This window comes from Mauremys reevesii, linkage group 7, assembly GCF_016161935.1.
Source record: "Mauremys reevesii isolate NIE-2019 linkage group 7, ASM1616193v1, whole genome shotgun sequence".
Taxonomy (NCBI): domain Eukaryota; kingdom Metazoa; phylum Chordata; order Testudines; family Geoemydidae; genus Mauremys; species Mauremys reevesii.
This window is the reverse complement of record NC_052629.1, coordinates 18,725,825-18,739,143: the sequence shown is the minus strand read 5'-3', so window position 1 is coordinate 18,739,143 and position 13,319 is coordinate 18,725,825. Positions and strand designations below refer to the sequence as shown.

The following is a 13,319-nucleotide window of genomic DNA, read 5'->3' as shown; positions in this document are numbered from 1 at the left end:
TTTATTAACAAATTTAAATGTGACATATTTACAGGAAATAGCACTGGTTCTAAAATAATTTAACAATTTTTTATAGATTATAAAAGTACTGATAAATAGGAGACCCTGACAATTACCAACCACAAATATATTTTCCTATGCTACTGAACTACAACAGTAGTTCTAATTTTAACAAGTCCCATAATGGAGCTGCTTTACCTCCACCTCATACATAAAATTGCCAATACCAAAATATAGTAAAATGAACATGCAGTGCCAAAGCTGTACCAGAGCAAGTGATTTTAAATGTGAGAACTATAGTAAAAATATTTCAATTCAAAGTGTCTCCCACACAGTGTGTACTTGTGAAAAATAAGCTTTCAAAGAACCGTTGTCTTATTTTGATACAAGTTAAAAACTACACTACTTGTTTAGACTGCCACAATAATTTCCAACCCTGAACTAGCTTTCATGGGATGTTGAAGAGTAAAATGAAAAAGTGTAATTTACAAATACTATTGCCTAAAAACAGTGGTTAGCTTATGGATTAAAAAGTTGAAGATGGTGATGTAATGGTTTTGAAACTAGAGAATATTTAATTATCGCATTACACCAATTACTCTATCCTTGTATCAACAAGTTACTGTGGAAAAACCCTCTATTTCTCAGGTCAGAAGTCAGTTTGGAAGCTGGAGAGAAGATGGACTTTTCTGATATGTAATTGTTAAGTTCCAGAAGACGGACAGTATTGCAACACTGGGAAATGTGAATCACAATAAGCAGCAGCATATGAAATTTGTGGGGTGGGTTGGTTGGTTTTTTTTTTGGTTACAGCAAACATTTTTAAAACTTAACTATGAAACCAGTACATGCTCAAGCTAATCAAATATTTTAAATGTAAAAGTTCTTAGATCTTTTGTTTGCATCACTGAAGCCCATAACAATGCACACATGTAACAAATATTCAGTTTTATAAAAATCACATATTGCACAGCTAGTAGATGCAATACCAGCATGCTGGTATCCCTAGCATAAGATTTTCTATTTTATATAGTTGTTTTGAAGTATGTTACTCAAAATAATTTCACCCCAAGGTTCAAAACCATGTAAATAAGGTCCATGTACACATCCAATCTCAAAATGTTTACCAAGATGAGAAAAAACAGGCACTTTAATAGATTAGTGCTCCAAAATTACAGGCCACAATTGCATGACTATAAACAGTTCAGTACCAGTTTTGACATCAAACTAAATAAATGAGGTCTTTCACTGATCCAAATATAGAAACAAGAACTGTTCACAAAGAACTGATAAGAAAAAGAATCTTTCAAAAAAGTAATCCTAAACAATATGTTTAGACATTTAATACAAAGTAATTGCAGCAAAGCTTAATGTAATGCAATATAAAACTGGTTTACTTCAAAGGTGTAAGATGTAGTAGTCTGATTTCCCTCCCCCATCCAAAACACCATTGTAGGTGGTCCATTAAAATCAAATGTGCAAAAAAATTACCATTTACCTTTAGGAGAGCATCAAAAATAGGCTTAATGTTCAAAATAGCATAATTATTCTAATGTGAATTTTACAGCACCACATACTTAGAATTCTAAGCTCCCTTAGAATTCTTAGTCTGGTAATATTTCAACTGACAATGTTGATCTGATAGGAACAAAAGACTTTTTGTGCATATCCCAGTATCTGAAAAAGTCATAACATTTTCAAAAGAGGAGAGAAATAATTCTCACATATGCATAAAGTCTAAATCTGGTTTATAATGAAACTCAATCACATTTGTAGGCATTACATTTTTTATAGTATAGCATTAAAATATTGAATGTAATTGTAGGTTTGCCAAATTGAGGATAAAGAGTTGCTGGTACCTTATTTACTGGCAGCAGTACATATCTGAATCATGTAGTTTGGCCCCTTCCTATTATAAAAGTGATTTATTATCAGGCTGTGAGAAAAAGCAGAAGGGCCATTTCTGACCGTAATTTGAAGGCAGTATATAATTATTTAAATATATATAATTATATATGCATGTACCTGTGTATACACATACCTCTGTATATACACACATACGTAAAATCAGTGTTCCATTCTCTTTGTTCTTTCTTCTTAAAATCTTCTTTGGCTACAAGTCTGACCAAGGAAATTAGAGGACCAAACAGATGGATCATTCTCCAAACACTTCCATTATTACACGTCACTGACTGGAAGGCTTGCATCATCCAGATCCACTGGGCCAGGATCCTGTTCCTGAGTGCCATTTTTACTTTGAGGTTCCAATAGGCCCTGTACAGTCACTTTGGAAGCTGGTTCTCTTGGAGGGACAGCCTGGACCTTGAAGTTCCCTGGCTTGGCCTTGGTAAAAGATTCGTGAAATCCTCGCTTCTCCAAGGCAAGGCGTTTGGCGTTAAGGTTTGAGACCAGAGCGTTGTTGTGAGAGACTGTGGAATGTGAGGTGGCTGCGGTGTTGGCAAAATAGAAAGCATAGCTGGATTCTGAAGAAGAGCTGGAATGCTCCTGTAAAAGGATAAGTGTTTGTCAGATAGAGTCAGTCATTAATGGCATGTTAGTAACTCAGTTCCAGACTTTACTCTGTAAATCAAGAAAACGGAAAAAACAAAGCCAAGCATCAGCCATGGCAGCAGGAAGTGGGTGCTTTCCCAGGCAGTGCATTTTTAAATGTGAGCTTATAGCTGTATGTGATAGCAAATATCCATTTCAGCTGAAGAAACTAAGTTATGTGCCTGAAGTCAAGCTTGGCAGCTCTTTACATTTTGATACAAGAGTCTAGCAAGCCCAAACTGATTTTTTTTACTAAATATGTTTAATGGCAATTAAATTGTGTTTGTTTTCAATACATGTTAAAGCTCACATCTTCAATGTCAAAGATGGAAAAACTAACTGCAAGAGAAAAGTATATTCAAATGATATTTGGTATATAAATATAGAGATATATATTCACATCCCAAAAATCTGAAGCACTGTGGAACTCTCACTGCTCCCTCCCCTTAGGATATTCTGCTGAATCAAGTTAAAGCAGGTTACACTTCTGTTCACTGACAACTGTTGATTTCCTATTTTTGTTCCATTTTATTCTACTGAGCCACAGAGCAAAATATGACGAATGAACTACTGTAAAAGTTAAAGAATCCTTTTCTGGAATCTTAACTGTTGAAATCTTAGAAAATATTCTTAAAGTAATGCTTTTGAATCTAGATAGTCTCTTTTTTTAAACTACAAGAGCAAATATTAAAATAATTTATTTTTCAAAACTGAAACTACTAATTGTACAGAAGTCATTTTCAAGTAAGTATTTATTACGGATTCCTGCCATTCCGTTGAATGACAATTTTGGAAGGGTCAAATTCAAGAAATAAATCTACCACTATTTAAATACCTTCTTGCCAGAAAGGGGGAAAACTACCTTTATCTATTAAATTCTGATTCAGATAGGCTAGCACATACTTATGCCTCTTTTGACTTTAACGTATTTACTTTGATATATCACCATAAGAGATCTGTCAAAGAAAGAGATAGAGATGCTCTATGTGAAGAATCTGAAAACATTTTCATATCAATTGTCAGTTTAATTTAGCATGGTATTGGATAGATTTAGAGAGATAATTAAGTTTGCAGTGTTGGTTTGGCCAAATCAACAATATTACCAATATATTAAATAGGTAATATTTATATTTTCAGAGCTATTATGGATTTGTAGATACAATCTTAATAGGATATGTGTTAAGAACTTAATTTGTTGGCCTTTCACATTATTTTTAGGAGCAATTCCAGGAAAAGTATTAAGTTATTTTGTCATGTTTTTATGGTCAATAGCCCACTTGCCACACCACTTATTTCTAATAGCAAAAAATGTTTATAAAAACAGCAATTGTGCTATATGGCTCAGTGATTTATCTGGCATTCCTATCTATTTTCATCATCAACTTCAGTTACACAAATGGGAAAACTCAATTATTATGCCAACTTTTCTAATAAACTATTTTTGTTCAGATTTTGCGCCCCCCCCCCCCCCGGATTATAAATTCCTAGTTTAAGACATTATGCTGCTTTACTTTTTAAAGCATTTTTTAAAATAAATGCACAAGTTACAAGTAACAACCTCTTCTACATTTTGGCTAATAATTTCATGCATATGAGTTTTAAAAGCCATGCAAATCAGGCTGCAGTATTATCCTTCCAATTATTGCAGTTATAAGATGCTTGTGTATGTGCACGCATCTGTATTAGTTGGAGATAGCTTTTAATTTGTATTTTTGCTGTTACAAGGTGTCAAAGTTGTAAGGTAAAAGATGGAAATATGAACTCTCATGCAAATTAATCAAAGTTTTAATACTTTTCTCTTTAAACTGCATTTTCTGTATTTTAGGGTAGTACGATTTGTACTTTGAATGTGAGAAATGACTGAGCATCGCTTTTGCCATTACTAATTTAAAAAATCAAATTTATTTTAGAAATCAATACGTAATACTTATCTGCAAACCTAATGAGTGGTGTGAAGTAGTTTATGAGTTAGTTTTCAATAATGGTAACTGAAAAAAGCAGTGGGATTAAGAGTTAATTTTACATAGTGTATGTTAGAATTTTAAATCCTAGCCTTCTGTTAAGAAGGCAAGTTTACATGAGAGCCCACATACGTGCTGCATTCACCAGTTCTTGATGTATACCTCTGTATACAAGGATTCGACAGCCTTCTGGCCTGCCGCATCTGGAACACAGTGCAAAGCTAAGATTAGAGTAACCTATACTTCAGGAAGGGAATAGAGGGAGGAAAAAAAGAGAGAAAGTGTTGCCAATAGTTATAGCTAGGTTGCTTAGTCAGCCCCACCACAAAGCATACACACACTAACAAAATACCTATCTCCCTCTTTTCCTCTCCCCCAGAAAACATTTTTTAAACGGAGTCTATTTTGTGATAGCAACTTTTACTTAAAACATGAAGCAGCTATAAAATTACTAGCTGCAAATACTAGTGTTTAGATCAACTGATAGCAATCACACTAGCACACCATCAACATGATTGTGCATTTAATAGCCAGATTTCAAAACTTAGATTTCCAATGTATTATGGGGGTAGATATACTCAGTTTATTACAAACTATCACATAGAAAAAAAGTGAAAACCATACTCGCAGCATCTGAACTGTGAAGTATTCCATGATAAATTTGGACATACTTGATGACACACTGACACTATTACAATCTGTAGCATGAAATACAATAATTTGTTAAAAAAAAAAAATCTGAGCATTTCTAATGTAGGTCCTAATGAAAAGCTATAGACATTATGAATGCTGCCATCCACATTCTTAACAACTGTTATGATTTAGGTCACAGTTGTACACACACAGTTCAGTAATGCTAGATGGTGTTCACACTGGGTCTCCAACAGCAAAACTTCTAATTCACACAAGTTATTTGCAATCCCCCTCCGGCCCAAAACACATTAAATTTGGAACCATAGCTGCTAACGTGACATATGGCCAATAGTCAATCCCAAGGATGTGCAAATTGAATACTCAAGATTATTTTTAATCAATCTTTTATACAAGTTGCTTGCAAAATTTAGTAATTACCAAAATATCTCGCAAGAATTAGCAGAGTTTCACTGTAGTTCTTCAGCTAGTGAAAGCTTAGTGATAAGAGCTCATACTGAACTCGGAAAAGTCTTCATAGTCAGCACTTGTATTGTCCTTACATTTAAGACAATGCAATGCATACAAAGCTACATACAGATAACACTAAATGAGCACTCATTAAAAAATGCAAAATGTTTTATGCAAATTTAATATGCATGAAAGTTCATGCAAAGGAGATGTTACTACAGGACTAGGGGAAAGGGAGATGAAGGAGGAACAAAATAGAATTTCTTGTACTAGATTGACACCTCCTAGAGACAGTATATTATCTACATCTCAAACACATACAGAAGCTGCTGATCTTCCCGGTCCCCGTTGTGCCACTATGGCCCCAGAGATTGCTTTTATCCAGCTGTGCATGTCCTCTGGGCTGTCTGCCTAAATCAAAAGAAAAATTTAAAACTAATATTAGATGGCTATTTAAGTTGGGTGAAGATACTGTTTGTTTATATGGGTAGTCTGGGAATACAATGACCAGCCTAACTTTCTTTCCCATTGGTAAGCAGGGGTAGGATTTTTCTAACTATCTATGACTTTGGAGCACAAGTGTCCGTGGTTTTCAGTGGGATTTATACTCCTAAATCACTCAGGCACTTGTGAAAATCCACCCAAGATTATTACACCATATTTGTAATATTCCTCCAGGTTAATACTGTGATAACATTTCAATCAGAAATGGATTTACTTGTTGGTTTATTTTTTAAAGGTGTAATTGTAATTCTCACAGGATTTTCAGTGATGTAAATAAAGGGGACTTGTCCAATGCCACAACCTCATATTTCTCCTTAGTTGTTGCTGTTTCCTATGTAACAGTAACTAAAGTGGTCGGGTGAGGGATCTGGTGAAATACCGCACAAAGAAACCAATATGATTTATTGCTGGTGAAATGCTATATATGTGTACACACACACACACACACAGTGTGAGTGAAAAGGTTTTGTTTTGTTTTTTTAAGTTGGGGATCATCCAAATTTGCAGATAATGAAAATTGTTCATCTACCTTCTCAACACACTACATAGAACACATGCCAACAGATGTGTATTACACACACTTCACATGATACATAAAATAACTTGTGCCCTTACTTTAATTATATTAACATAATATTTAGAAGAATCAATCTCCTTACACCCACCTTATTGGTGCGCACATACATGCACTAATTGATTGTTATCTCAATCCACACACTGTAGGATAGGAAACAACTGGAATTGTTAAGAACAAGTACTATATTTTCCAGTTAACCACACTGGGACAAATCAATGCTTCTCAAACTCCAGTCTCCTCTTATATATACACACAGTATTTATAATTGTTTCTTTGCTTTTGTTTTCTGTCACTTGTTTTTAGTCACCGATGAACCAGTATGGATCGACAAAGTTGTCAGTTTCTACTTTCGCTCAGGGCACGTATGAATAGTTTAAAAATAAAGGTCTTTGGGAGGAGGGTAACTCAAACTGCCTATTTTCCATACTTTTACATGTACGGGGTTCTTTTAAATATGCAGTAACCTTTAACTCTTAATTTCTTGGGTCTTAGCAGTTGAAATTTTTTTAAAAAAAAAGTCTTGACAATATTTTAATTCTCAACTATCTTAAAGCTGTGTGTTTGGGATATAAACACAAGATCCCCATTCATCAATATTTTCTATCATGCGAACATTTCAAAATATATCTGAAGTAGCAGAGTTTGGTACCCTTTCTTTGCAAGTATGCTGATTACATTAGACTAAAATGCTATATAAATAGCTGCTGTAGTAATCCAACATCAACGCTCAATGATTCAACAAGGAGTCAAAATATGGCAGTAGTAGTGACTGAAGTAATATTACTAAAACAAGCACTGCACTAATTGCATTTTTGAGGTAGCTGGTCTATTATTATTACCACCACCAGTAATGCAAAATATGTATTACAATTAAGATACTTAATTCATAGCAGCCTAATATTCACTGAATCATTTTAAAATGTGATGCCAGAATTAATATTCAGCAATAAACAAAAGCAAACCTTGCTAAAGCATGCAGTGCGCTGACAAGAACATATTAAAACCTTCTAACCAAATCAGTCATAAAATAGTGTCTGGGAACTTGCACATTGCAGCGAGACAAGATACCAAGTTAGAAGTTGTTCTTAGAGCTACACTAATTAATTAAAAACAATGAGGAGTACTTGTGGCACCTTAGAGACTAACCAATTTATTTGTGGGCTAAAACCCACTTCATCGGGTGCATGGAGTGGAAAATAGAGTAGGCAGGTATATATACACAGTACATGAAAAGATGGGAGTTGCCATCGAAGTGGGGGGGGTCAGTGCTAACGAGACAATTCAATTAAAGCGGAAGTGGGCTATTCTCAACAGTAGAATACTTAGCCAGAAAAAAATCACTTTTGCAGTGGTAATGAGGCCAATGTATTCAAAGTGGCCCAAAAACTAATTTCCTCATACTAATCCCTACTCTTACTCACACCTTGTCAACTGCTTGAAATGGGTTACCCTGGTACTGTAAATTTGGTGGGTTTTGTTTGATTTTTAAAACAAGTAAAACAATGTATAGTTTTTTTAAATCAGCCTGGTAAGGATATGTGAGCAGATTGTTTTGTGCATGTACTGTTAAGTGTTCAGTAAGATATGGCAAGAATCACTGAAGTATTTTCTGGTTGTGAAAGCACTACATACAGCCAACAAGTCAAAGTACAGTACAGTCAAAGTGAAAGTTCATTTTTTAGACAGATATTACAAACAAAGGCTACTGGAGCTGCACGGTAGTAGTTCACATTCATCAGCTAAGGTTACCAGTTTGAATCTTTGACCATTCATCTCCTAGATCTCTGTAGTTTAAATCCACAGTGAGTTGTAAAACTAATATTCTATAAATAAAAATGTAATAATTTAATTAATAGTACACATTTTGTAAGTGTACTGACCTGGCACTATAGAATTTAAATAATAAAAGACAGGCTGTTGAGGACTTTCATAAACTTCAACAGTCATTCATTCTTGCTTGCAAATCTGACATTTCCCATATGGATTTCAGAACAAAATTGCAAAGAAAAAACCTACACTAACATGACAAGACAGTTGGAGCTATTGTAAGGTCTGAAATACTATAATATTTTACAACCAATGTATGTGCAACTGAGAGGAAGACTGCAGACTTTACTTTCTCAAGAAAATCAAGTATTTAAACAGTTTTAACAGTAAAGTATTCATGCTTAATTTTCTTGCAGAATGATCTGGTTTTACTCCGAGTGAAAGATTACCTGTACATAAAAGGTTCGAGAAGTTGTTACAATTTCAAAGAGATTGTCTCTCATCATTATATCACTGCAAAGACAAAACAAAGACTTAATAGCAATTTAGATTTTTAAACTGCTCTACTTAAAAACAATGTTATACCTAGAAAATCAGAGTATGCAGAACTCTATATCCGTCACCCTTCAAATTAAACTTATCTTTCCTGATGAGTTGATATTCACTATCAATTATATGACTGATTGTAATGGGATGTATCAACCTTGCACTAGCCCAGCAAGGGTTAATCACTCACTATGGGTTCAGGAGGCTATGCCCCTTTGCCCTTGCTGGGTATAAAAGGAAGTAACTTAGCTCAATCTAGGCTGATTGGGGCGGAGAGCAGACACATGGTACAGGTTCCTGCCAGAAAGCCACTTGAGCTCCAGACAGCAGAGGCCAAACGCACCTAGTCCACTGAGGGCCCCCAGTCAGCCACAGAGAGAGACAGACACAGACAGATGGTAGCTGCTGCCCTGGAGGAACTATCAGAGCTGGAATCACGGATAGAAAGCAGTCCAGGGAATGTGTTTGTGGAGGTTGGAACCTGAAATCAGGACTACTGGTTTCACATGGCACTGGGTTAGAACCTGGTGAAGTAGGGTGGGACCAGGTCTCCCTACCCAGCCTATTGCTGGGCACAGCAACTACCCGAGATATTAGGCAGTACAGCCCAGCACTGTGAACATTAAGCACAACTGCCTGGAGATCAAGGATACGAGCTGTTAGACCTCACTGCCCTGAGGACAAGGGAGGCCTCAGACTCTGGCCACTAGGCCTCGCTGGCCTGAATGCGAGTTGTCACAGCCACCAAAGGCGGTGAGTTCTCTCTCCTCCACCCCCTTTTTCACCTTAACTGCCACCCCGCAACAGAGTATATCACCCCGACATTGATGGAATGCATTTTACTTTTATTGGCAAATTCTTAACTTTGAATTAAATCTCAGATATAAAGAATGGTTACTTACCCTATAGTAAATGTGGTTCCTCAGTATGTTGCAGACAGTGTGTATCCAACATGAGATCAATTTTCTGAATAGCAGTGTCCATCAGGGCTGTGCATGAACACTGTCTCTTAACAGCATAAAGGGAAGAGTGGCCAGAACCCTCCTTCAGAATTAAAATCCTATTTTTTGTGAGGACTCCAAAAAGTGGGGATGGAAGGCGAGACACAGGATCCACAGTGACTACAACATCTTGAAGAAAAAACAGTTACCTTCCCGTAACTGTTTTTCTAAATGTGATGCAGACATGTATTCTACTTATGTGTGCGCCCATCTCACTGGAGCTGAAGAAATTTGCCGAGCAGTACCCTCTAGGGGTAACACTCACCCTGCAGCCCTACCCCAACCAAAGAAGGGCCGGGGCTGCCCTAACCCTACAGTTCCTTTGCACTCAATGTCAGATGTACAGACTCCTATACAAAGGAGATGGAGGGTGGGTCATGGAATACACATCTGCATCACATCTCAAACAACCACCATTACCGGTAGGTAACCATTTTTTCTTTTTTGAGTAGATGCAGCCATGCATTCTACTACAGTGATTCACAAGTGGTATCCTAGGAAGTGGGGCAGGAAGTCTATTTAAACAAGGACTGCAGGATTGCATGTGATCTGGATAGAGCAGTAATGGCACAGTGATTTCTAAAAGTAAGCACAGGATCAAGTGGCAGCCCTGAAAATATCCAATACTAGAATGTCACTTATAAATGCTGTCAAAGTTTCCAGTGCTCTTGTGGAATAGCACAATAGTGCTCCCTTTGAGGAGACGTCGCCTGAGCTACTTAACGCACTGTTATGATACAGGAAGTTCTCCACCTGAAGATAGTCTAAGAGACTGCTTGACCCTTCATTTGGTCTGCATATGAAACACACAAACAAGATGAGGAGCAGAAAGCTTTGGTCCTATCTAGATAAAAAGCCTGAAATCCAATGTGAGAAAACACTGTTCCTATGAGGTGAGTGCAGCTTAGGGAAGAACACTGGTAAATATACAGCTTGGATAAAATGAAATAAAAAGGGAAAACACTTTGGATAAAGACTTTGGGTGTTGCTGCAGGGTTACTTTGTCTTTAGAAAAGTCTGTAAGGGGGCTCTGCCAATTAAAGCCTACAGCCTACCCAACCTCCTGGCAGATGTGGTCGCCACAAGGAAGGCAGTTTTCTGACACAGAAAGGAGAAAGAACCTGCCAGAGGCTGGAAGCCCTACATGAGCCATTAAGACAGTATTAAGACCCCACAAAGGAACTGGCTCTTTAACAAGGAGATGGAGATGAGTGACTCCTTTCAAGAACCTCACTGTCACAGGGTTTGAAAATACCTACTTCCCATGTCTGGACAGGTAAAAAGCTGAAATCACTTTCAGAGAAATTCACAATGAACTAAGTGCAAGACCAGAAGACTGAAGGTATAACAAGTACTGATCATAATGGTCCCTTCTGATCTTAAGTTCTATGATTCTATGATACTCAAGGATATCCTGGATAAAAGCCAGCTTCGGATAAACTCCCCAGGCTATCTATCATATCAAAAACTACTCCCACTTTACCAAAGAGGTTGCTCTGGTGGAGGGCTTCCTACTATTGAGCAAGACTTGCTGGACTGCCTCCAAACATCGTTCCTCTTCCTCATCTAACCATGAAGCATACAAGCTGTGAAATGCAGGGAGCTGACTGCTGGATGCAAAACTTGATTGTGATGAGTTAGGAGGGGGGGGAAAGAAGAAGAAAGGATATGGGAGGTTGAACCGATAACCTCAGAGAGGTTGGAGAACCAACATTGTCTTGGTCATGCTGGAGCAATGAGAATGAGCTTGGCACGGTCCAAATTCAGCTTGGGAATGACTTGTGGGATGATCAGAATTGGAAGAAAAGTGCTGATTCCCAGCTTAAGTGAAAAGCATCGGTCAAGGAGCCCAGACTGAGACCCCCTAAGCAGAAGAGCAACCGCCATTTCTTGTCACTTGTGGTGAGCAGATCAATTGTCAAGATGCCCCAAACTACAAAATTGGACCACAAGATGTTGGTCTTCAGGGACCATTCATGATTGTGGGAGAAATTTCTGCTGAGGTGATCCACGATGTGATTCTGGATCCCAGGTAAGTGATCGGCCACGAGAGTCATGTTTTTCCTGATTCAAAAATGCCAGAGCCTGATCACCTCTTGACACAGCATGCTTGGAGTGTGCTCTCCCCCGTCCCTCCCCCATCTATTCACATATTACACTGAGGTGGTATTGTCGGTAAGGAAGTGCACTGAAGCAATCTCCAAGGGCCTGACAAGCATTATGGATCGCACAAAGCTCCTGGACAGTGATATGCAGAGAAGCTTCTGTTCTGACCACAGGCCTTGAACTTTCACAACCCCAAATGTGCTCTGCAAACTTAAGGAATCATTGGTGACAATAGTCTCGGTCAGTGGGAGGCGAGCAAAGGGAACACCTGGCACACATTGCCCTGAATCATTCACCACTGTAAGGTGTTCAGAAGCAGCAGAGGCAGTCTGAACCATCTGTCCTAGGGATGAAGATTTGTAGGATAGGCCAACTTCAGACACATCTGAAGAGGACATAGACACAATCTAGCATACTGGATTACCTGTGTGCATGCAGCCATATGGCGTAGCAATCTCACATATACATGGGCTATGCCTGAGGGTTCAGACTGCAGCTCTAGACATAGGTGGTGAATTTCCTGGAAACAATCAGTTGGCAGAAACTCTCACAAACTCAGTCTATCAGGGCCTGAGTGAACTCAACTCTTTTTGAGGTGGAACGAATGTTGACTTCCCAGTGTTTAGAATGAGACCTCGACAATTGAGTAGGGGTAGTGTGAAGTGGACATGACTGAGGACTTCCACTCTGGATCTGCCCCTCAGTAACCAATCATCCAGATACAAGAAGAAAGGAACTCCTCTCTTTCTGAGGTACCACTATCATACACTTGTGTTCAGAAAAACCCAGGGTGCTGAAGATAGGCCGAAAGGCAGCATGGTGTATTGGTGATGCAGGACAGTCACAACAAACCTAAGGAACCTCCTATGACTCAGAAGGATTGCTACAAGGAAATAAGCACCCTGAAGGTCCAGGGTAGCAAACCAGTCATTGTGATTTAAGGTGGAGAGGATAGTTGCTAGGGTGACCATAGGGAATCTCATGTATCCGATGTATTTGTTGAGATTGCAAAGGTCAAGTATAGGTTTCATCCCTCTCTTGGACTTGAGAACCAGAGCTATCAGGAGTAGAAACCCTGCCCCTGATTATGCAGGGGGGACCTCCTCTATAGCCCCCAGAGACAGTGTCTTGTGAAAGGGGTCCCTGAAGAGAAATGTGGTGGGGTGGAGAGGCATATGGAAAGTAACTGTATTTCATGATCTGACA

The 13,319-nt window shown here is 38.1% G+C and overlaps 1 protein-coding gene across 4 annotated transcripts in view; it reads right to left on the bottom strand.

Annotated features, from left to right (window-relative positions):
• PLEKHA1 (pleckstrin homology domain containing A1) overlaps positions 1 to 13,319 on the bottom strand; it is an 87,436-nt gene continuing 74,117 nt past the window's right edge. For 2 of the 4 annotated variants that reach the window (XM_039481390.1, XM_039481391.1), the window contains exons 10-12: positions 8,910 to 8,973; positions 5,934 to 6,023; positions 2 to 2,505 (exon numbers count right to left, since the gene is read on the bottom strand). In XM_039481390.1, coding sequence (XP_039337324.1) covers positions 2,179 to 2,505; positions 5,934 to 6,023; positions 8,910 to 8,973 — 481 coding nt within the window. In that variant the 3' untranslated portion in view covers positions 2 to 2,178. Of the gene's footprint in view, positions 2,506 to 4,643; positions 4,715 to 5,933; positions 6,024 to 8,909; positions 8,974 to 13,319 lie in introns of all 4 variants that reach the window. The other 2 variants (XM_039481392.1, XM_039481393.1) reach the window with 2 other exon arrangements.